General features: G+C 55.4%; 1 protein-coding gene across 3 annotated transcripts; it reads right to left on the reverse strand.

Moving 5' to 3' along the window:
* Nucleotides 1-276: 276 nt before the first annotated feature.
* Nucleotides 277-20,724, reverse strand: GATA3 (GATA binding protein 3). Of its 3 annotated transcripts, none has more exons than XM_080810000.1 (6): nt 20,652-20,724; nt 18,401-19,040; nt 15,408-15,944; nt 9,848-9,993; nt 5,377-5,502; nt 277-1,456 (listed from the first exon to the last, which is right to left on the reverse strand). In XM_080810000.1, exons 2-6 carry the CDS (start codon nt 18,639-18,641, stop codon nt 1,172-1,174), a joined length of 1,335 nt encoding a protein of 444 aa, XP_080666126.1. In that variant the 5' UTR covers nt 18,642-19,040; nt 20,652-20,724; the 3' UTR covers nt 277-1,171. The 3 variants fall into 3 exon arrangements, with proteins under 3 accessions (XP_080666126.1, XP_080666125.1, XP_080666127.1); XM_080809999.1 differs by lacking the exon at nt 20,652-20,724 and adding an exon at nt 19,495-19,841; XM_080810001.1 differs by lacking the exon at nt 20,652-20,724 and adding an exon at nt 19,366-19,717.
* Between the last annotated feature and the right edge of the window lie 4,184 nt (nt 20,725-24,908).

Raw genomic sequence — 24,908 nt, forward strand, 5'->3', positions numbered from 1 at the left:
TTTATACTAGTATTCCAACAGACTGCATGGGAGGCGGTGATCACTAACACAGAACACGACAGGCGCTGACAATTGGCGGGTGGCTCTCGGGACCCCATCTGTCCGGCCGAGGTCCCTGGCATGCACGGCGGGCGCTCATACATTTGCTTCCCCGACAGCCCGGGCTGCGGGAGGCGTGAGGGAAGAGACAGATGCCGCTGTACCCTTAGAAGCTAGTTAATAAATATCATCAAAAAACAAAATGGAAAAGAAGCCCTCCGGAGCACAGACCACCTTAGGTCAACTGAAGGTCATCTAGTTTATTCAACCAAAAAATCAAGAAAGAAGGAAAATATGAAAACAGAAAGTAGTTCTTCACACTAGCAGTAAATAAATTTGTACAACCGTTCAGTCTGTGTAATAGGATGAAATAAATCTACATCTCTTCTTATTTTGGTGCTTTGAATTATACATACAAACAACAATTACAGGGACTTGTTCACAAAGCGGGGAGGCCTGAGCGAGGCTCTCGGACCCCCTCAATGGCAATGCGTGTGTGCGTGAGTGGCCACACTGACTGCCCGGAACCGACAGAATTTTCCAGACAGAGGCCCACCGCTTTGAACAAATGATTTGCCTACGACTTTTTTCTTTTTTTCTTGCTTTTTTTTTTCCTTTAAATCCATCCAAGGACCGCGACCAGCGCAAGGAATCGACACTGGCGGCTCGTCCACGAGAGGAGCAGACCTAGTTTCTTCTTAATTTCCGCACCTCATTCCCCTCGCGTTCCTCAAAATTCCTGGCGTTCTTCATGCCTTTCTTACAGCTACCCAGATGCGATAACGTCTTCGTCTAATGTACAGTATTTTCTTACAATATAAGTTATATGCAATGTTCGATGTGGTTTATTTTCTTTTTTTCTTTTTTTTTTTTTTTTCACAGCACTAGAGAGACCCTGATAAATAGGGAACATGAGTCTGAATGGCTTATTCACAAATGGGATCCAGATTCGGTGATCGAGAACACAGCACAGTGAGCTCTTCTGCGAAAGTGGCAAACGTCGTTTTGCTTTCTGCCTTCAGAAACATAGATCCGTCGGATTTCGGCTTCATGATACTGCTCCTGCAAAAATGCACGTGGGAGGGGCTGGACGGGCTCTCGCTGGGAGGCCTGGAAGCGTCGAGCAGGGGCTCTAACCCATGGCGGTGACCATACTGGAAGGGTGGTGAGGTCCGAAGGAGAGGCTGGACGGGGGGTGCATCGGCGTCGGAGTGGTTAGCATGTGGCTGGAGTGGCTGAAGGGGGAGATGTGGCTGAGAGAGGACATGTGTCTGGAGAGGGCGGCCGGGTTGAACGAGCTGCCCTTGGGGAAGTCCTCCAGCGTGTCGTGCACCTTTTTGCACTTTTTGGATTTGCTAGACATTTTTCGGTTCCGGGTCTGGATGCCTTCCTTCTTCATGGTCAGGGGTCTGTTAATCTAAACAAAGATCAATTTTTTTTTTTTTTTTTACTTTTTGTCCGACTCCGAAAGGGCACAGGCTTTCACCCCCTCGGCATGGCTGCTCTGATGGCCCCACACCGGGGATCTGCTTTCAGGGGCCCCTTCCTCCCCCAACCCCTTCCTGTCTCCTTCCCGGGGACCCCGCGGCCTGCAGGTTCTGCGGCCAAGTTCCGACCGCTCTGGGTTGCAGCCGCCGAGAGATCACCGGTGAGGTGTTCCAACACAGAGGGTGTTAATTACGTTCATCTACGTCAATCACTTTGGGGAAAATGTGGCTGGGGAAACTCTGCGTTCCCAAGGACCGTATGCTAGAGACCCACCCCATACGACCGCATTTCTCCAGTGACTAAGATGTCATAACTGGTCTGATTCCATTACAATCCCCTTTGAGTATTTCACGAGAATGGAGACAAGGAAGGAGTCTTTAAGAGGGAGGTAACATTGTGCCGCCTCATTGGAAATCTGTGCTAGGACCAAGAAAACACTGCCAATGCGATCAGCCTCAAGAGTTGAAGTCCCTGGGCCTGGAGAGACTAGGGCTCTGTCCCTCTCCAAAGTATCGGTCTTCTGCCCGGCTTTCTCGCAGTAACAGGTGCTGCGAAAATCCTCCCCTGGAAAGCATATATTCTAGGGCTGTGTTTTAATGCAGTGTGTCTCTGCAGAAGGCGGTCCCTCGCCCCCGTCACAGCAACCAAGCCAACGACCGAAAGTTGCGATTTCTGCCTAGTTCTGACTCTGCACTCCTAACGAGCCGAACAGCCCACCGACCCGTCGCTGAGTACTTGCTAAGCACTCTGGGGCGTGCAGAACTGAGCTGGTACGACAGCCCCCTCCTCCTGAAAACCAGAGAGCAGGAGTGAGCTCAGGAAAGAGACAAGCAAGGGCCCGACTCTGAAGGTCTTGAACTAGTCTTCCGCCCCCGAGACAGCATAGCATCTCTCTCTCTTTCTGAGAAGCCTCTGTCTGTTTTGTTTTTAAAATGCATTTGCTAGGGGTGAGGAGGGTGGGTAGAATCAAGAGGGGGACTTTACAAAGCAAGCCTTGATCACTCCGCACAACGAGTCAGAAGGGGAGGCACCTCGATGGCGGACAGCTGCCCCACACAACAAACCAGGCAGCTGGCCACGCTTCAGGGAAATGTGGCAAACCAGCTCGAGGAGGGAATGTCGGGGTCCCAGTCATTCCCGACTCCTTAGGGAAAAGCATCCTCTGCCACCCGGGTCCTTGAGAGTGGCGGAAGAGAAGAGGCTCTCCTGGCTCCAGGATCTACCTGTCTGCTCCCCAAGACGGAAAAGCACAGCTAAAGAAGACAGAAGCCAATACCCAAGAGCAAAAGGGCTGCCAACAATGCTTCTGGGAACAGCAGACACACGGCTTCCTGGGGTTGGGCTGGGAGAGGTCACCGCAAAGAGGGGCGCAGAACCACATGCCAGAGCGGAGACCCAATTCCCTCTTATGCCAGGAAGGTAGAAGGGCTAAAAGGTCACTGCCAAAAAGCATCTCAGGGTTCCGTCTTCAAAGTGACAATCAAGATAAAGAGGCAGCCTGCAAAGGTGATGGGAATCTACTGTCACATCAAATCCTCCCCCAAGATAATGTCTAGACACACGGCTCTTTACACGGAGATCCAGATACACACAGCCAGATATCTGAATATAATATCTAGTTACACAGATAGCAGCGAGAACCCAGATAACTAGTCTCAACACCACCTAGCTACACTGATTCCGAGATAGGCAGTTATCGAAACACCCAGATAAGAAGAACGGCACCAACTCATAGCACACACGTACAGGTCTCCAGATGGGCACAAGCAAACACGACGCAATGAGAATGTTCATCGAGGATGATCTCCCATTGGTAGATACACCTAAATTGCCTCCTTTTGTGAAGTCTCGGTAAACCAGAGAAGACAGAAAAACCGCTCCTACTGGGGAGCAGGTCCTCTCCCAGTCGCCGGAGCCCAGCCACCGAGTTGGAAGCGAGTAAAGAACAGGGTGGGAGGGAGCAGTGAGGATCTGACGAGAAATCGACATCCCTCCGAACCTTCCTTAGATCAGACGATCGAGACCATCGAGACCGTATCTCATCCTGGCTAAGCAGTCTGAGAAATTTACGGCTGGTGAACTTCCCCGCGTTCCTGTGCCTCTGTGGGAAGAGGAACGCAACGTCTGTATGCGGCCGGCTCGTGACTTTGAACTCTGGGACATGCTGAGATGAGAAAGTGTTTACTTTCCCCCGGTCCCTATGGGTCCTCACGCTCCTGCCTGACCTCCTCGGAAGGCCTGGGCTGCTCTGAAGTCAGGCCCGGCTCTTCTACTCCAACAGCACATCCGCTGGCACGAGCTCGTCGATGCTCTGAGTCATAACGCCTTCAAGTACAACGGAAATAAAATAATTTCTGTTCTGTCGGCATCGTGGGACTATCCGAGGCTCGAATGTAATCAAGTAACTTGAAAGTTCTTTGAAAACCTTAAATTACAGCCCAAAACAATCGGGAGAGGCTGCGCCGATGGCTGGGTCGCCCCAAAATGCTGATGCCCCAAATCTTCCGGATTGTAATCACATATCTGTTTCTCTCCACTGCAGGGAGCAAGTAAATTCCCCAAAGTGGAAATGGAACCTGGGGTTCCCTGCTGATAAACAGGGATACGCTACAGTCTGAGAATCAAGAGACAGTGACCAGGAAGACCGGTTCCCTTAGGCTGGGCACCACACAGGGACCATGGCAAGAGGGGATGACATGAAGGCAGGGACAGGAGTGTCACGGGGTCCCTGGACATGGCAGCCACTTGGTCCCAAAAGGTAAAGAAGGATGAGTTTGCTGGGATCACCCTAAAGAAGTTCTCCTGTGACTCAAAAAATCTACCCAGAAAAACCTCCTCCCGATTCCCAGGTATTCCTGGGTGAGCCGAGTCCCTGCTAGAACAGCCCCCAGCAAAAAGCCTCCTCCCCACTCAGCCCCCGACTTTGCCAAAGGCAGATTGGCAAAGGGACTCTAGCAGAACCTGAGAAAAGAGACGAGTGAGAGGGAGGGACCGAGAGAGGGAGAAATGGCCATTTTCTTTTTTGGGATGAATTAAACTTCAGGCCTCATTAGGTCCAGACCTGTCGGCTGGATTTATCTCAGGCAACCAAAAAAACACCCAATCTTTTTTGTTTTGAACGTAAAGATATTACAAAACGCACCCCTCCCCCCCCCCATGAAAAGATTAGAAACAACACAGCTACGCCCAGGAGATGGGCTGGCAATTGTCCTTCTGCAAAGATGACGCAGAAGAGGACACAAGAGTTTCTCTTCCCTGTTACGAGAACCCCATTCGGCTGCTCCCCTCCGGTCTCGGCTGGTGAGGACAGAGACATCAGAGGACATCTGCCAGACATTTCATTTCCCAACTTTTATACAGAAAGTCCATTTAACGTTCTCAGCTCAGGTCAGGCAAGACTGCTCCCCTCAGTGACAGACCTGCCCTATCTCAGCACGGCATGGGCCGCACACACAATTCCACTCAATTCTCTCCACATCTCACCTCCCCTCCCCTGCCTGCTCTCATTCCCTCTTTTGCAAAAAAACTTCCAACTGCAGGGAAACATGGAAATATAAGGGTTTCCCAAAGGGAAGACTGGAAAGCCCTGGCGAGGCCCCCCTGAGGCGCTGGACGGCCGCATCACAGCGTTGTCCACACCGACCTGGGGCGCAGGGTCGTCCTCGGTCCCACACTGTCCCGTCTCAGCACCGCCACGGGGGACAGGGTAGGTCCCCTCGGATGCTGCTGCTCCGAGACCTGTTATCTAGCCTAAGGGAGCACGATCCAATGGAGAAGGGGACCCAGAGCTGGGGACCCCGGCTCACAGGCACCCCCAGAAAGGAAGCAGGTACGGTCCGGGACACTTACATTGTGAAGCTTGTAGTAGAGCCCACACGCATTACAGACGGGGTCTCCGTTGGCATTTCTTCTCCAGAGCGTCGTGGTGGTGGTTTGACAGTTCGCACAGGACGTACCTGCCCTTCTTGCTGCCGACTGGGAGTCGGGGGGGGGGAGAGAGAGAGCGAGAGGGGGGCAAAATCAAAACAATTGAGAAATGGGCTTTCAGAACCACAGAGACACACTTACAAAAAGAAAAAGAAAAAAAATCAGCCTTGAAATCAAAACTAGCAAGTGGCCCACATGAAAGTAATAAAGATCCCCAAAAGCTGCCTCAAGAAGAAAAATACAGCCGATCCCCCGGTATAGGAGCATGTCACTTGGTCGTCAAGGGGCCGGAATTTCGCCTGCCACTCTATGGGCCGGAATCGGGAGGCTCAGAGAGCCAACGCCGCCGCCCTGAGCGAATGGTCCCCTGAGCCTCGGCCAGCAGACTTGGCCGGATGTTTAACTTGAACGGGTAGCAGCTCTGAATTACAGCCAGTAGCCGGCCCTCGGTACCCCCGGGCACCGGACTCCCAGGAGGCCTTTTGCAAGGGCAACTGCCAAGAACATCGAGGCTCGACCAGGCCGCTGGCCGTCAGGACACACTGACAGCAGAGGGAGAGCAAACCCGAACACCCAGAGCATTCGACAGCTCCCAGATAACGAAATGCTGGATTCGAAAGAGATCAGGGACCCCGCCCGGCGGGAGAGTGTCCAAAATCTGTGTGTGTGTGTGTGTGTGTGGCACGTGCCACAGGACAGGCCACTTAGGAAGCACCAAGCAGGACATCCTTCGTGAGCTAGACTCCCAGGAAATCTGCCGCAGCCCTAAACTAAGGGCCCAGCCCTTACAGGCTCCGTACATCCTGGTCATCGCCACCCTCCTCCTTGGGTGGCTTTCAGGTCATGAGCCCAGCTGAAAAGCAGGGAGAATTCTGCAAATCAACAGGAACCCACCCCCTCCCCCCATCCTGCTCTCATCTCATTTCACCTTCGTGAAATTAGGTATTTCCTATTTGCCGTTCACAGAGCCCAAGAGGGGGAGGTCAGGTGTCAGGCTCAGCTTGAATTTTAATTATTTGATTGTGTCACTGACTTCATTTCCTTTAAGAGGGAGATTTTTCTTTCACTTTTTGATGCACTTCAGCTTACGAGGGTGCTGTTCTCTACGTCCATGCTTTAAGGGGGAGAAAAAGGTAAATTCAAGCACTTTCCGAAGAAAATGAAGTTGGGTCCCTTTTAACATACGCCTCTCTGAACACCTCCCTTCTCTCCCCAACCCGTAAAGACAATTTTAACTGCTAAAGAAGAATTCCCCGACTCTGGGCTCAAATATTATTATCAAAGGTGAGAGGAGGAGCCGAAGTCAACTATGTGTGATCTGGAAAATTCCGGCATGTTTATAAAAGTCTGAGATCAAACTAGAGGGATCGTCGTATGCTCTTCTGTCAATATTTCTTCAAGCCAAAAGTCAGGCCATCCACCCGAAGCTGCCAGACATGGGCAACCTCGTGGCCGTTCTGAATGAAGCTGATTCCCTTCCCTTCAAACCAAACCACTAAATTGTGCCACTGATGGGCCCCTGTTTCCTATAAGCTTAAAGAGCTAAGCTATGGCTTTTATTTATTTAGATTGGGGGGTGGTATTCTTTATTCTCTGTGTTCTAAAAAAACTGGGCAGTTAAAACAGCTCTTCTCTGTCATCATTGACGAAGTCCTACTTTCTGGCTGTCCATCTTGGAAACCGTTCCCCAGAGCCCAGGGGCGCCCCCTCTGACCCCCGCACGCCTGTGCCCACCTGCTTCAGGACCCTGGAGCGGAGGCCAGACTAACTTTCCCCTGTATACACTTGGGAGGAGAATGATACTGAGAATCAGTGCTTGAAGATTCTGACAACGATGTTATCGTGTCATTATTATTATCTTCCTGCACTTTTCTCTTGAAAACAGATACTGAGATAGAGTCGGTTAATATCCACGTGGCCCCATGGATTTCCCAGCTCAGCAACTTCAAACGCGCGCTACGAGCACATAATGCCAGCCGGTAAAAGTCAAGCTCCAAGAAAGGGGGTCCCCGGTGCAGCCCTTCTCAGTGTATTGACAGTAACGTAAATACGAGCGGCCTCAGAGTACGTCTCCGGTCCACAGACTCGACGCGAATTTACACAGAACCTCTCCAAGCCACACTGTTTGGATGACGAGCAGGAGACAGAGTACATTCATAAAGCAAGCTCGACACGGCTAGCTGTCAGACGGACGAAAACCCTGGCAAGACTCGGAAAAAAATATTCTAGGGATCTCCTCTCCGGTCCTGTCTTTGGTTTCCTGCGTGAGTTTCTTGAGGGTAGACAGGCATCTTCTGGAGGAGCGGGCTACATTGTGGTGGGTGGTCTGCAGCAAATGAGCCAATGGGCCCAGGCAAAATAGCCAGGTGGGGAGGCAGGGGTGGCAGGAAGGAAGAGGAAGTATAGGGAAGAGACAAAGAAAGTTCCAGGTACTCAGAAAGCAAACATATCTAAGGGCTAAATAATAGTAATAGTAATAATAATAATAATAATAATAAACAACTATCCTGAATGTGTTTTGAGCAGCTCTCTGGAGCCTACGAATTCTATGGAACTAAAAATATAAAACCACCCAGGACGGATGAGTAAGAAAGAAAAGACAGCCGAAAATGTGACAGCCAATGAACTCCGGAATTCAAAGCAATATTACTCAGAGTTTTCGAGATTTCTTATGAAAGGTGGATGAAGACAGACTTACATAAAATGCAAGTAGAGCCCTCCTATGCAGTCTGCCCAGACAGAAGAAACCCCAAGAAAATGTCAAATACACTCTTGCTCATCAACCAGCCCATTGTCTGAGACTTTACACCCTCTTTTCTCTTTTTTTTTTTTTACCTTAAAAAAAAGTCCAATAATAAGGATGGTACCAAGATATATTTTAACAAGAAAGTTTTTGTTGTCAGTTCTGTTTCTTTGCCTCTTTCTTTCTTTCTTTCTTATTTTTTTTTTTTTTACCAAGGCCAGGTTTAAGTGATTCAGAACATTCTTTTGTGGTGCGATCATATTCATTCTGTGCTAACACCTCCAGCCATTTCTTTCTTTCTTTTTTTTTTTTCAAACACTTGTTCTGATATGTTCAAACATCTTGATGTTTAGGTTGGGGAAGCTGAGTTGTTGTTTATGAGTTATCTCCAGTGCTCAGATATCCGGCAGCTTTTTCCTAGGAAGTTAGCTTTGCACATGAGAGAAAGGAAAAAAAAATACCCAAGTGCAGGGGGACCAGAGGGGGAGGTTGAGAACGCTGGAGAAGGGCGCAAAGATCAGAAGGAATAAAGCCGGGGAGACCGAGGATTGCCAGAAATTAAAGTCACGTGGGCACTTCCATCCCTAGAAAGTTTTTCCTTCTTCTGAAAAGGATGTGAAAGGTGTTGAGTTGCACTCAAATCTGATGGAGATGACAAATAATTCTTTAAAAAGAATCCAGAGGATTTGTTTCCATCCCCCCCTTCCCCCCTCCCAATCTGATGGATGCAGCTTTATCCACTAATCTGCATGGGGAAATTCCCCTCCTCCCTTCTCTACTTGGTGAATGTCATCAGCACAAAAAGCATTTTGATCTCTTAACTGTGGTTAGGGTTATCTTTTGCCAAAAGCCTGCTTTTATTTGCCTGTTACACACACTTGCTTTTCAGTCCGAGCCTGAGGTTCCAAAGGCAAGTTCACAAACGGACTTCTCCTTCTAGTCTTCCTTATAAATTGCTCAAGTACTCCTAGGGGTCAAGATGTTTGAGAAAGAAAGGAGGAGGGGATTAAAACCATCACCCTCCCCATAGTGGCTCGAGGGGGAAGTGGGACCAAAAGTTACATGAGACCAAGAGGCAGCAAGACAGGAATCCCACAGTTCTCCCCAAAGGCGTGAGCTGTGGAAAATCCTCAATCCTTAAGACCAGGAACGAAGAAAAACTCAGCTAGACTCAGTGGCTGCTGCTAGTGAACCTCAGCTAATTGGCCCCATCAATCTTAAAGCACGGGCACACGAGACCCCTCCGTGGCACTGAACCTTGCTCACTTCCTCGGGGGCCTGCCGCTGAGGGACGTGTCCTAGATGGTTCCTGGTACCTGCATCTACACACAACATTTCTCCGATTATCAATGAATCTGAACTCACTTGCTCTGGTCCGCTCTCTATTTGCAAACACATTAGAGGTTCAATAACCAAAAAGCCAGCACCCTTAAAAGTGACTTAGGAAATGTGGAGGGGAGAAAGGAGAGAGAGTGAGCTTTTCTGTAGCTCTAATTTGAGAAAAGAAAAGGGCGGGGGGAAGGATCCCCAGCAAGCTGACATGATTTTGAGCTGTCCTGCCAATTTCCTGCAGAACGCTCTCCTTCCTGAAGAGAGGAAATTAAAAACACACAATGGTTCATGTTGGATCCGTGTTTCTGGAGAACTCACCAGCCTTCGCTTGGGCTTGATAAGGGGTCGGTTCTGTCCGTTCATTTTGTGGTAGAGCCCGCAGGCGTTGCACAGGTAATGCCCGGTGCCATCCCGCCGCCACAGGGGGGTTGAGGTGGCCCCACAGTTCACGCACTCCCTGCCTTCTGGAAACAAGACCACACAGCAGTCACTTAGGGAAGGAACACTGACGGCACCCAGAAGGAGGGAATGAGAGTAAAACTAGGACCTTTCTTCCCCCCTCTCTGCTCCCCCTGTTGGGGAACTTTCCCACCCCCCCCTACCCCCCACCTCCCTTAAGGTAGTGCCCAAGTGGGGAAGGGCCACCCTCTGGCCCTGTCATAGCTTAACCATTCCCGCTGGTCCAGCTCCCGCCCCAAGAAGTAGCTCATGAATAAACAGCAGCACAACCTTGCTCGGGGCGGCCTGACTTGATGGGAAAGATCAGGTACAGCCGAGGAAGAAAGAAGGCAGATTGCAACTTGAAATAGTTCCCTGAGAAAAGGATAAGTCCTAGACTGTGGCAAAGCAAAACCTTCCCCTCCGGGGCCCTCAAGGGAAAACAAAGGTGTCCCCATCACCACCGTGGGGTCTGTCTATAAAAATGGATTAAATCAGGATGGGGAGAGAGGAAAGAGGAATGAATGCAGGCTGGATAGACCAACAGATACATCGATGAACAGGCTGGTCAATGGGCTGATGGATCTGAAGACCCAAGGTTTCAGATTTGACTTCCAATAAAACCGGAAATGTCCCTGGCTGCCAAATAAAGATGAAGACCCAGCGGGGGCCCCACTCGTCCCCCCACATTTTCTCTCTCTCTGGAAAAGGCCAAGGTCTTCTATGACTTGCCAGCCACTGTGACAGACACTGAAGGCAAAGTAGGACCGCAGCTGGACCAAGCCCGGAGGTGTTGGAGGGAAATACGCTTGGAGATGTTGGCGGGAGGAAAGAACAGGCCAATTAAAAAAGGGGGGGGTGACCTCTCAAGTCAGCCGGCTCATTAACCAAGGCAGTTGCTCTTTTTCCAAAAAAACAAACAAACAAAATAAACAAAAAACCGGCCAGGCCGGTTCACTCTGGGGGCAGGAGAATGACCCAGACCCAACTCCAGAGGGAAAAGCTCCTGGAGAGAATCCCTCAAAATACCATTTTAGCACCACGGGGGATTTGGGCTCACTGATTTCTTTCCAACTTCTGTGGGAGAAGGGAAGGGAGGACAGTTTCTGGGAGAACCTGCCCAGCTCTTGGGGGGCCTTCCCCTCCTGGCGGGCCTGTACCGGCATCTCCCGCCAACCCAGCCAGACTGGGAGGAGCTCCCTCCCCTCCCTCCCCCACCCCTGCTTCCCACCCACCCCAGACCCTTGCAGGAGCCAGGAGCTCCCAAGAGGAGGAGTCAGGGAGAGGGTTTCACTTTCTCTGGGGGTGCTAGCTGGGAGGTTTGGGAGGCTGGTAGGGGACAAAGATGAGCCCCTAAGGGTTGTTTCGTTTTATGAGATTAATCAGCTAATTCTAAACTACCCAGAAGACAGAATGGAGGAAGAGAACGGGGCAGGCTGTCTGGGAATCGGGAGGACTCCCCACAGCGGGAGCACAAGGCTGGTATGGGGACCTGTCTGGCCTTTGGAAACCCTAGGCCAAGAACGAAGGACGTGGGGGGTTCACACCTATAAGCTTGGTTTTTTTTTTTGTTTTTGTCCTCCAGGGACAGGTTCTGGGGAAGGGAAAAGACGTTTAGAAATGGAGGACTTTGTCTGACATTGGAGTTCATAACGGTGCTGACTAGTTTTTGTCCACTTTCCTTTTAAAAATAAAAAAAAAAGATTGTAAAGAGTTATATCTGAATATATAGATATACGTATTTTTTCCCCACCAATTGTAGAAAGCTGTTCAACCCAGGGTCCACAGAGAGCCTCCCACGAGCCGCTGAGCCGCTGGCGTTCTCCCCAAACTCGGGCGCTACTGAGCCCAGTACCACGTTCGGGTTTGGGTACCGAACAGGATCTAACTGTCCTTGAAAAGGCTTGGGACCCTATTACATCGATGCTGGAGTCGGAAGCCTACCTACCGCCCTGGTGGCGGCCGAGGGGGAGGCTCGGAGGAAGGAGGAAAGGGCCAGTGGGCGAGAAGGTGCCTCCTGCACACTTGCCAGGGGACGGGCGGGCCCCCCCTCCCCCGCAGTCCCAGTGCCCCACGCAGGCACCGGGTCAGCCCCTTCTGGGGGCAGTGACACCGGCCTGTGCTGGCCCTGGGGAGCGGCAGGCCCACTCCCCATCCGGCCAAGATAGAGTCCTCTCAGGTCCCTCGTCATTCTGTCCCTTTCCTGCTGGGCGGGGAGGGCTGGGGCAAGGTTTCGCTGGCCCCCTCCTCCCTCCCCTCCTCTCCCCCCTCCCCTCCTCTCCCTCCCCTCCCGGAGCCCCAGCTCCGGGTGGAGTCCCCGCTGCGGCCAGCCCGCAGCCCTGCTCCTAGGCACCGGGGGCTGGGGGATCTCCCGGCCTGACGCGATTAGTCTGATTTCCTCTCCTTTGTCAGCCAGCGGGGAGGATGACAGCTTCCTTTTCAGGGGGACCTTCAAAACTAGCAACGGTTGCCTCTTCAGCCAGGCTCCGCACACTAGAGCAATTTTCTGTCTTGATTCACTCCGCAAGTTTGCGATTGCCTTGTCTGGCGTTTTCTTTCTTTTTTTTTTTTTTCTTTCTTGTCTCATTGTTGCCTCTAGTCTGTGACTTCAGCAAACAACCAATTTTCCTAACGGAGGCCCTGACTCTCCTGGTTTCCTTCCCTCTCCTTGCTCACTGCCTGGTGTGAGCTGCTCAGACAGACACCTCTCTCTCTTAGGTGACAAGAACCACAGAGCTGTGAGGCCTCTTGACATTCGACAGCCATTTTCAAACACACCCCCAACCCCCTGGCCTCCAGCTGAAATTCTGAGACCTGGGCTGCCTTGGAAGGAGTAGGAGCTGGGCTCGAGTCTGCGAAGGGGAAGGTGGGGGGAGATGCCCACAGTCAGGGGAGGCTTGAGGGGGGAGCCAAGAAAGGGCCCTTCGCTAAAAGCCTTTGTCTTTTGTTTGCAGAGGGAGACCCAGCACTGACAGCCCTGGCGTTAGAAAAGCACGAGGTACCCTAACCACTGCTTCAACCGTTCCTCCAAAATGCAACAACCCTCTCTTCTCCCGTCTCCACCTTCGGCAAATGCATTTGCACAGAGTTCAAAAAAAAAAAAAAGAAAAAAAAAAGCAACCACTAAACCCCAGAGAACTCCCTGAAGAACTGCTGCCATTTCCACCCTCTCTACCCAGAAAGGTCTAGAAACCCTCCTCCCCACTCCCACACTCCCAAAAGTCCCAGCTCCCTGGCTGCCCAGGTGTGCAGCCTTGGGGTTTCTGACTGTGAGAAAGGAATAAGAAGGAGGAAGTAAAAAGCCATATTGCAATGTCTTCTCTCCTCTCCCCACCGACCAAGATAATAATAATAATATATAAAAAGTAAAAAAAAAAAAAAAAAAGTACAATAGGCCCACAGGTGTTCCTGGTTCCGGTTTAGGGTAACTGCGGCTCTTCCTCCCACCTGCCCCAAAGATTCAGGGGCTTGAGGAAAGAGTGAAAGTTCGGAAAAGACCAGCCTAAGGCCAAAGGTGTGCCCCCAGTGGGGAGAGAAACCAGAGGCTCTGGAAAAATCGTTCTGGCCCCTCCCCCACTCAAACCACCACCCCCGCCTCAGATACCACGATCTTCCCCCCCCCAAAAAAAAAACTTTGCACTACCAGAAAAGAGAACTTAAAAAAAAAAAAATCCCATCGCTAGCTCGAAATGCGCTGGTTTGCTCTCTTTGCAATCAGTCCTCGAGCTCTGATGTAATCCCGGCTTTTCTGAGCCAAGGTGAACCCCACTTCTCCGGAGCCCTCCACTCCATGCCCAAGCCCAGCCCCCCGGCGAGGCAGCCGGGCCACTTTCCTCTGCCTGTTCTCCTTTCCTCTTGCTTTCTCTTTGACTCCACCAGCGAGCCTACCTCCCTCTCCCTCTGCCGACTTTCATGTACTGAACATGCAGGTCTGAGTTTTTCTGTCAGCCTAACCGCATCCGGACTCTATTAAAGTTCCTGGCGCGGGATAAACAATGCAACTGTCGCGTGCGGCAGTCTGAAAATAATTGGATTAGCTCAAACATATCAACTAAATAGAGACAGTCCTGCCCAGGCAGTCGGAGTGAATGTCACCCTGGAAAAAAACCCTGAAAACTGATCTCATGGTCACTGGGCTCCCAGAGCCCTCCCTCGGAAGTTTTTCAAACCCGGGTATTTGCAAGCCCCGTTTCAAGACTGCTCGTCCCATCCAGAAAAGACAAGTGATTTTCACCACTTCTTTGTATATAGGATCTCTATAGATAGAGGGCAGAGGTGAGACGCTGGAATGAGCCAGGACAGACAGACCCACCCCGAAATGGACCCACCCGAGGAGACAGAACAATCTTTGAAAAATAATCTTTTAAACTATAGCTAAACCTCATCTGAGAGAAGAATCCCAAGGTCTCCCGACTACTTTGGTTAGAAGCAACATTGGCGATGGATTATTTTATTTTGAAAGCCAAAGTATTTTGTGTGGGTTTGGTGTTGCCTCTTTTTCTTTTCTTTTCTTTCTTTTTTTTTTTTTTTTTTAAGCGCCAGAGATTAAAGATGCCCCGCTCTTTTTGACAGGGGGTGCTTTTCTGAGAGAGGAAGGGCAGGGGAAGCGGAGACCCACACCTACGGAGCGTCGTTCAGTCCTTCCGACCTCCTCTGGCTTCAGATCAGTCGAGGAATAGGTCCTGAGACGCCTTCTTGCCCCGGGCCTGTGCTGCCACCTCAGGTGACGGGCCCCCTGGACTTTTGATTTTCATTCCAGTTTCCCCTGGACACAGGCCACCTCCCTTAGGGTGACAGCCCCCTCTTCCACGAAAAGAACACGGGTGCTGCTTTTGCCAGGGTCCTGCTTTCCACACACCCCCCCAAATACACACACGCTTTATGTCCCCGTGTCTGTGTCAAGGGCTGTCCTGTGTTGCCCGCGTGACCCCCACGGAGCGGAGCCCCGAAGACCAGGCAGAGGCCGCAGAGGCCGGGGGTCAAAGGAGGGACCTGTCTGTTTAGGTTTGAGGAGGTTTCGTTTTAGCATTAAACACTAAAGATTTATTCCCTGGGCTTTCCATTTGGTCTTGGAAACTGACTAAAGGTTACTGGCAGAACCCAAAGGTCCCCAGGCAGGCAGGACAGGGTATTTGTTTTTGTTTGTCTTTTTCCTTCCCCAGCTCCTGGGGAGGGGGGGGGGCGGGTAAATTAGATCCCACTTCCCCTCGGCTCGGAGGGCTGGAATGAGATAGGACACACCTCATTCTTTCCCCCTGCTGGAAGAAAGGGAAGAAATCAAATCTTGCAAGGGTCTGGAACACCAGCCAGCTCCCCCGAGGGGCCAGCCTTGGGCTCCCTCCTCCCTGCCCTGGATTCAGGAGAAGGGAGAGGTGAGAAGGGGAGAAAAGGCTCCAGGCTTCGGGGGGATGGGGGTGGCGGCGGCGGAGAAGGTTCCTACCTGTGCTGGATCTCGCCTTGGGCCTCGACTTGCATCCGAAGCCGGTGGGGGAGCCCCCCAGCAGGCTGCTGGGCGGGAAGAGTCCGGAGCTGTATTCGGGGACGTAGGGCGGGTACGTGGTGATGGGGTGGTGCGCCGACGAGGCCGCCCCTCCCAGGGTGGTCATGCTGCCCCGCGAGTGCGTGGACTCGAGCTTCATGCTGTCGGGCAGCGGCACCTGGTACTTGATGCACTCTTTCTCGTCCTGCCGGGCCGAGCCGGCCGAGCCCGGGGTGGACAGGGACGGGTCTGGGGAGACGTCCTTCGGCGGGGTGGGCGGGAACGTGAAGAGGTGCGGGCTGGAGTGACCCGCCGACAGCGAGGAGGACGAGGCCGGGGGGTAGACGGACAGCGGCCCCGGGGAGCCGTGGTGGATGGACGTCTTGGAGAAGGGGCTGAGGTTCCAGGGCGAAGCGGTGTGGTGGCTGCCCAGAGCCTTGCCGCCGTCCAGCCAGGGCAGGGATCCGTGCAGCAGGGGCGGGCGGCACACCTGGCTCCCTGCGCGGGAAGGGGTGGGGGGGAGACAGGAGAGAGAAACGCCGGTGAGAGCCCCTTCGGAGGCCCTCAGACACACCTGGGGGTCCTCCCCCTGCCGCCCCAGCCTCCCTGCCTGGCCAGACCCAAACACGCCTTGGTCCCCAGAGCAGGCCCACTCCTTCCCCCAGGCCGGCCCGAGTACCTTGGGCAGCTCGCACTTTACACCCCTGTCTCCCACACGAAGGTCCCATCAAATCCAGCAGAATTAGGGGCCTGTGTCTGACATCCAAGAGATGCTTGGAAGGAGTGGAGAGAGCCCTTGGGCATATCTGGTCTCTCTAGATACCCTTTCTAAGTGGCATCCCTGAAGTCCCTCTCTGGAACTTGATTTATTGGTTTACCTTCAATGGCCCAGAGTCCCCCACCCCAGACCTGATCCCAGCCAGGCCGATAAGAGTGGGCTGTGAATAATGAGGCCTGATGGGCGAGCCTGGCCAAACCCCCGCTCCACACCAGAAAAAGAGGTGGACCCAGAGAGAGGCCCCACTCCCAAGGCCCAGGGCAGGAAGGAGGGTGCTCGCGGGGAAGGGAGGAGAGGGAGCATTTGGGGGTTACTTTCCAGTAACCCTGCTTCAGCACTTGCTCATAACTCGCATAACTGAACTGGGATTTGCAAGGACATTTTCATCACCCAGACTGTTGGAGGAAGTTTCCCAGGCTGGACCTTTTTCACCCTCCCAAATCCTACAGAAGGAAAATAAAGTAAACCCCAAATTTGCTCTCAAAGTTGGGATGCCACCAGTGCCACTGGAGAATTTTCACCTGAGCCCCTGCGACACAAAATCCCTGTTGACATGTATCTTTCACTCTCCCAGAGCATTCAAAAGACAGTTTTCGGATGGCCATGACTCAGGCACGTCCACTCACCCTGAGAGGGGCCCATGCAGACTTTAAGTGCAAATCCACACACTTATTGATCTTTTAATCCACTACCTGCCTCAGCATCTGACATTCTATTTAACCATAAAGAACAATACTGAAACTAAAATCTTGAGAGAGGAAGGGGAGGGGAGGGGAAGGAGAGCTCTCTGAACGCCAAGGGTCAAGATTCAGTGTTATGCAGGAAGTAGTATAGTAAATAATATTAAGTCTGCATCTACCGCATTTCCACTTAACTGCTGATCTGCACAGAAGAAGGGCAAAGAGCGCCCCATCCGCAGAAACAATTGTTTAAAACCTGGTGACAGCAGGGCGGAGGACGCCTGCCGAGAGGGGCTCTGTCACCGGCGTCGCCCGTGCAGGCTCTAAGTAGGGGGACCAAGGAAGACCTCAGCCGCCCAAACTAGGAGAGACTCCCATTTTCTCTGCCTGAGAGTGTGCCTCTATTTCTTCTTTAGGAACTCACTTACGCTGGAAATCTTAGAGCTTTTTCCCCCCTAACTGCACGAGGCTGGAGTTCTTAACCTTTTAGAACACCGCGAAACTTTTCAAAGGTGAAAGAGAAAGGAAAAAAAGAAAAGAAAAGACAACTTTTCTTTCTTATGTGGGAATCGCTCCCACATAAGAAAGAAACCCCGTTGGATCCTAAATCTTCTTTGGGAGCCTAAGGGGACTGTGGTAGGCCGGAGGAGAGAGTAAGGCAAGGTTTTGGGGGAGCAGGGAATGCGGCAACCTAAAAGCCAAGACGCAGGAAAATTCTGTGCAGCCGGGAATCTCCCGTTTAAGACAGTAGCCTCCCCACCGAAACACCTTCAAGTACCAGAATTCCACTCCTCAGAGCCAAGAGGTACCAGACCTGCCCAGGAACCAAATGCACTAGCTTCGGGGAAAGGTCAAAAAAAAAGAAAAGAAAAGAAAAGAAAAGAAAAAAACAGGGATGCGGATTAAATTTCTCTCGGGCCTTTCTGAACATGTACCCAGAAAAAGAAACTGAGGCACGCTGGCAGAAGCCCCCCACCCCACCCCGAGAAAGAGCTCCAAGGATAACTGGGGGAGCGAAGCCCTTTCCGAAGGACCCAAGCCCGAGCCGGGCTCGGCCGACGCCGCCTGCGGGCCCACGGAGCCGCAGCCGCAGAAGCAGAGGCTCGGCCCCCGGAGCCCCGGAGCCCCGGAGCCCCGGAGCCGGAGGCGCCCCCGCCCCCCGAACCTGCGGCCGCGCGGGGAGAGAGGGCTGCAGTCGGGCGCCTGCCAGGTGAGCGCCAGGCCCCGGGGAGCAGCCGCCGCGGAGAGACGCCTGCTGAGACTTTTTGAAAAACACACTCTCGCGGCGGCTGAGGCTGCTTCCTCGCCCATTTCCGGGCCCCAATTTTCTGCTTCCTCGCCCATTTCCGGGCCCCAATTTTTTTTGAATTGTAGCAGGAACGGCACTTGGGGGCTTTCGCTGGGTCTCCCCACCCCCTAGTCCCTCCCCGCCTCCCCGACCCGGCGGGGAGCGGCGGCGGCTGGGCGGGGGGTCCCGGCGCCCGGGACGGACTCACCGTGGTGGGTCGGAGGGTACCTCTGCACCGTGGCCCTCACTGAGTTTCCGTAGTAGGAAGGGACGTGGTTGCCTTGACCGTCGATGTTAAAAAGTACATCCACCTCCTCGGGCAGGGGGTACTGCGCCGGGTCCATGTAGGAGTGGCCGAGGCCCGGGTGGTGCGTGTCCGGGTGCTGCCCGTTGAGGACCGCGGGGTGGTGGTGGCTCACCCAGCGCGGCTGGTCCGCCGTCACCTCCATGGCCCCGGCTGCGCTCGCGCCCTCTCGCCAGGCCCGGAACCCGCGCGCGGAGAGGGAGGGCGGTCGGGCTGGAGGGTCGCGGGGCTCCGAGGCTCTGCAGGTGCTCTTGCCGTCCGAGGGGCGGGGGTCGGCTAATGATTTGTTTTCAGTGGGGGAATGGGAACGCTGGGAAGGAAAAGTAAGCAAAGGAGATTTAAAAAAAAAAAAAAATCTGTAAGCAGCAGTGAAGAGAAGAAGGGGAAGAAAAAAGAAATTCCAAAAAATAGGTACGGAAGGATAAAGGGGGACCAAGTCCTAAAAGGGGGAGGGCGAGCGAAGGTGGCTGGAATTCTGCAAGGGAGGCTCTTCTGCACCGGGGCTCCCTCAGCGGCTCCGAGGCCGAGGCTCTCCTCGGGTCACCTGCGAAGGAGAGAGGGGAGACCTGGATGAGCTCCTGAGTACTTGAGCACCTGAGTTTATGAAGTGGCACCACCTCCCCGCGAGCCGCCCGGCCCCGCGCCCGCGCACCCAGGACACGCGCACACACGCGCACACGCGCACGCCTCCTCCCGAGCGAGGCCAACCGGGACGCTGCCGCCCAGGGAACGACTCCCAAGTTCATCCCCGGCAGCCGGGACGTCCCTCCCGAGGGCCCTGCACTGGCTGAGCGGTTGCAGCTCGGCCGATAGCTCCCTCCCTTCGCCCCCCACCCCCCACCCCCCCGGACAGCGATCCCGGGACCTGCCTTCCAGGCCTCCAGCGACTCTCCAAAAAGAGGAGGGCTGAGTTGAAAGTGTTTGAAAGTCCTCCCAAATGGAGCAAGGAGAAAAAAAAAAAAAATCAAACTTAAAAAAAAAAAGTTGCCAGTACCAACCTGGGTAGCGAGGAGCAGAGAGGAGGAGGAGGAGGCGTGCGACCTGGGAGAGCAGAACTGCTCGGTCAGATTGCGTGGCTCGCTCTGTCGCGCGCGCTCTCCGTCTCTCTCTCTTTTCTCTCTCTCCCTCTCTCAGTATTTTTTTTTTTTTTTTACAGGGAATGCATTCTTTCTGAAAGTATCAAGACGGCGCCAGGCAGCTCAGTGTTCGCAGACAGCTGTGGCGCGACGCAACTTAAGGAGGTTCTAGTGTCATCCGCGCCGAGGGGGAGGAGCCTGGCGCTGGCGAGGAGGGGACAGGATCACCAGCACAAGGAAACTGCAACCCAAACCCGCTCCAGGACCTCACCCCCCTGCACCCCTCCGCCCCTGCTCCCGCCCCTCCGCTGACCGGAAGGGGGGCGCCGCCGAGGGCCGCCCGCGCGGAGGGGCGGCGGGGCGGCGGGGCGGGTGGGCGAGGCCCGCGGGGTTCGGGGCGGAGGGGGCGGGCAGGAGGGAATTCGCGCTCTGGCCCTTTAAAGGTGGCTCCCGCTCCTGCCAATTCATTCCGGCCCGGGCGCCGATTCCGCGCCGGGGAGACCGGCCTGCCCCATTCATAAAGTCCATTTCTACAGGCGGCCTTTCTTTCTCAGACTTCGAACGACCTCACTCGTTTTTAGACTCAGTCCAGGGTCCTGGGGAGGTTATTGATTTGGGGCTATGTGCCTATAAAACTGATCAGAAAAGAAAATTTTTTAAGGCCAAAGTCCTTTTGCGATTTGTCTCTGGAGAGAACCGCCTACGGGACTGAGGGCTGGGGCGGGGGGGAAGCTTCCCGGGAACGTCCGCCTGCCTTGGGCGGTCGCTGTCAGCATTTCCCCCCGCCTTTGTGCTCACGAGCCCCGCGGACGGACGTTCCCGCCGCCGCAGCTGTCCCTTCCGGACCCGGTGTCTGTCATCGATGCGTGCTTCTCACTCGAGTGGCGGCAGGGATGGAAGGAAACGAAGGGGGGACAGAGACGCTCGCCAGCCCCGGGAGCAGGGCGGGAGCGGTTGCAAAGAACGAACTCGGGGCTTCTTCGCAGTTACCCAACTTTTCCCTCCACCCCGCCCAGGGCCCTACTCGCTCCGGCTCCCGGCGTTTCTCCCCGGCCGGGGAACCAGCCCCCGCCACCTACCCCCATCCCGGCCGGCGGGCAGGACGGCGGCGACCTTCCCCGGACTCGCTCGGCCCGGCTCGGCCCGGCAGCCGCGGGCGGAGGGGGCGCGGCTCCAGAAGCCCCGGCGAGAGGGCGGGGCCCGCGGGGCGGGGACGGGAAGGGGCCAATCAGCGGGCGAGGCTGTGGCCGGGCCGCGATTGGCCGGCCCCGCGGGCTCCAACCTCCCCGGCCTCGCTTGGTCCTTTGAGCCACTGCATCCCCTAGCGGCGCCCGAGCTCCTGCAGCCGCCCGTCCCGAGAGCGCGGCCGGGGCGAGCAGGGGTCAGGCGGGAAGGGAAAACTCAGGTTCCACCCTCTGCTCACCCCGGGGCGGTGTGTGCCAGGAGAGTGGGGGTTCCCTCTCAGGCCGTCCCGCGGACGGTACTAAGAGCTGGATTTAGGCTTCATTGGAATTGAAGCCATCATTCCCTCTTCTCTCCTCTCCCCCATTAAATTCCCTACGAATACAAAAAGTCGAAATAGGAGAGACCGTCCCTAAAAGTAAGTTCTGGAGGATTCCTTTCATGCGCTCAAGGAAAATCATCAATATTCAGCCTAACTTGGTGTATGTGTTGGGGTGGGGGGCGAGAGATGTCTTGTTTTAACACACAATCCTTGTAGGAAGATTAGTAAAATTTATTTCAGAGTAGTGGAAACGTGGATCCTCCCGATCTTGGATTTGGAGCTTCTCCTGAGTCTCCGTCTTCTTAAATCTGATGTTTGTTAGAAATCAGGGTTGAGTTTCTAGATACGGGACAGGAAGAAAATTCCTAAATTAAACACATGCACGCACTGCTGTCCCCCCACGTTTCTCCTGAGCCCATTTAGTTCCCGTTTATTAGGGCGGCCCAGTAAAGAAGCATCGATTTTTCTTTTCACTCTGACCACTTCTCTCTAGAGCCAGCCGAGCTGCCAGCCTCTCCTGCTGCACGCGGGGCTCTCCAGACCTTTTAATTATTTAGTTTCTGTCTACCATCCACCGGAAACCGCTTCATAAACAAGGACGGACCAGCGCGCACACATTTTTGCTAAAAGTCCCCGAGATGAAGATGAAGGATGGAAGGGGGAGGTGGAGAAAAGAAAAGAAAAGAAAAGAAAGAAAAGCGCTTCGTGGCGCGTCAGCCCGGGACGAGGCGACGCTAGACCCGGACCCCGGTTCAAAGTCACGCGGGGAATCCCAAACGTGGCTTTTTGGCCCGAGACCTGGAAGCCAGGGAAAAGGAAAAAGGGAGCCGTCCCCGGGAGAGAAAAGCTGCTGACGCCAGGACCTGAAAATGTTAACTTGTGAGCTTAGAACAATTTTAAAAGACAAAGGGAAAATATTTGTGGGAAGGAGGCCTTCCCGCGCGGCGCGGACCCTCTCCGATAAGGCACAGAACGTGGGGGGGCGGGCACTATTCGTTTTAATTAAAAGCACCGAGTCGGGCTGCACAGCGATGCAGAGTCCTCCCGCCCCACCCCACCCCCTCCCCCTCCCCACACCTTGGAAAAATAAAAGATCTCGAAGGCCCTGGGTCTGGATGGTTTGAAGCTGGCAGAGAGGCGTGGGGGGCTGCGGCTGGATGCCCGGTGTCATGGAGCCAGCCTGTAGGGGGTATTTAACATTTAATTCCCAGCCGGTCCGCCCCTGTTCCCGGACTGACAGTGGGTAATTGGGAAAGAGGACGTTGCTCTTTTGATGGCCCGCGCCGGCCAGTCTCGCCGACGCCACACTGGGTTTGACGTCACGGGCCCAGCCCCAGAGCCGGGAGCGCAGAGAAGGGGGGTGGGTAGGGAAAAGGAGGGGAGGGGGATACCGGGGAGGGAGGGCCGAGGTCCGTCCCGGGATCCGTGGGGAAGCAGGGAGGGAGGGAGCCAGGCCGGAGAGAGGCTGAAGCGTGTGGCCTGAGGCGGAGAGCCGGGCTGCGGGGGTCTGAGCCAGGCCAGGCGCCGGCCTGACCCGCCTCGCCGGCAAATGCAGGCCGGGCTTCCTCCTCCCGGGGCGGGCGGGGGAGGGGAGGGGGCTCGAGGCCGAGGGAAGGGGGGGAAAGGTGGTCCAGACTCCCCCTCGGCCGTAGCCCGCAAAGCTGGGATCTGGGCCTCCTGCAGAGACGCTTCAGCGCCCTCCTGCAGCCCTGACGGCCCCCTCCCCAGGAAGCCCGGCCCGGGCCCGGTCTAGCGAGTGCCCCCCGCCTCCCCGGGAGCAGCCGGCGCAGCGCCGGTGGAGGAAGCGAGGAGACCCAGGAGGATCTCGCCGCCGCCGCCGCCGCCGCGGGGCCCTGGGCTCCTGCAGGGCGCGAGGCCTCCCTCACCAGGGTAAGGGGCTGTCGAACGGCCTGGATGCCCGGGACCCTGGGGGCAAGCGTCCCGGAGCCGAGCGAGCCCTAGCGCAGCCCCCGGCCCGGACTCAGGATCCCGGGCCCAGGGCCGCGCAGGGGCGGCGGGAGCCGGTGCGGCCTATCCGAGACGCCGGGCCTCGAGGCGGCTGCTGCAGGCGTCAAGTTGAGTGGGGTGTGTGTGCCCTCTTGGGGAAAGGGTAAGAAATGGAACCTAACTTTCTCTCCCTGGTCGGGGTAAGCTGGGACCCACACACACACCCCCCAGACACATGCCCAAGTGCAGGTCCCTCCCACCCGCCCTCCCGAGGCTGCCCAGGCTCCGTCCCGATGGAAGTGGGACGCCCAGTCCCGCCAAGGAACCGGAGCCCGCGGCGCAGAGGGCAGGAGCGTGCCCCCAGGCTCACCCCGGGGGTCGCAGGACCCAGAGAGCGGAGATCCACGCGGCCAGCGTGCCCCACCCGAGCCTGGTGACCGGCGCATCCAGGCGAGCTCCGCGGGGCCGAGGTGCCGGGAGAAGCGGCCTCGGGCGCCCGCGCGCTGCCCGCGGAGGACAACCGGAGAGCCGAGCCTCGGGGTCGAAGTCATAAAGTTACTAATCCGGCGCGCAGGGGGAGCGAGCGTGCTTCGGGCTGCCTGGGGCGGTCATTTGAGCGTGTTTACTTAAGGACTTTGCAAGCGGACCGCGCGCGAAATAGTCGGATTTCCAGCGAGGCAGCAAATATTTGCAGGCAGGAGAAAGAAGCGGAGCCGGGCCGCGACGCCGCGTCCCTCCCCCCGGAGCCTCGGCGCCGGCCTGGGCGGACCCGGCCGCGCAGTTAAAGACAGAAATGAAGCCGGGAACCTGCGGGGCTGGGGGCAGGGAGGGCGCAGAGCTACAGCGAAGGCCAGAGATTGGAGCGCGGCCCCGAGGCCCTGGCGAGCGGGGGCTTGGGGGGCGGAGAGGTCCTTTCCACTCCAGCTCGATCAATCTTCCTTGGCTGCGATCGGTCAATAAAAACGGTGTGAACCGGCCGCGGTTGCTGCACGTCTGGGGAGGAAGTGGGGGCCAGAGGTGCCGAGGCCGGCGCCGGCGCCCCACACCGGCCCGGTTCGCGGCGGGGCGGTCTGCAAGCTCCAGGCTGGCGGCCAGTTCGTCGCCCGGAGCCGAGCGCTGCCCGGCGGGGCCTTTAATTGGGTGTCTCCATTTTAATAGTGGCCATTGTTGGAGCAATTAGCCAGAGACAATAACCGCCAAGAGGCGTTTAATTCGATTCCTCGCGCTGGCTGCGTGCGGCCCAGGGGCGCTCTGTAAGGAGAGGACGGCGGGGAGGATCTGGTTAAGGGCCGGCTCCCCTCTCTGCTGGTTTTGGGTCTTAAGTGTGGGAGTTCTAATGGGGCGAGCGGAAAGCGGGACAAGAGCACGCGGGTCCTGGTCCAGGACCTGGAAACCAGTCCTGGGCCTCGCTAGCCCGGCTGGGCGCCCCGGGCCGCAGCGCCTGCTGGCAGCACGCGTCCTGGCTGCGACCACTGCGCGGGTCCCCGATGCCTGTAGAGGGAGAAAAGCAGAGAGGACAGGGACGGGGAAAGCAGGCCTCCTTCCTCGTTGGCCCTTGGGCCCCCACCTCCATCACCCAATTTCCTTCCCAATCGGGAAGAGAGAAGAACCCCCTTCTGGCGCGTACACACCGCCCCCTCCTCTGCCTCGGCCCTCGGATAAGGTTACCGTGGGCAGGCGAGGATTTTTACTGGTTACGAGAATAGTACAGGTAAAGCTGTATAAACAGCTCGCAGGCTGCCGGGGCGGGAGGGTTATGCCGGGGACACGGCCCAAGGCGCCACCGCCGGGCGCGCGCGGCACGGGTGAAGTGGCGGGGGAGCCCGCTTGGACGCGGCGCCCCGGGACAGCGCAGGTTAAACACAGATTATGCTGGATCTCTGCA

This window comes from Martes martes (genome assembly GCF_963455335.1).
Source record: "Martes martes genome assembly, chromosome: 8".
Lineage (NCBI taxonomy): Eukaryota > Metazoa > Chordata > Mammalia > Carnivora > Mustelidae > Martes > Martes martes.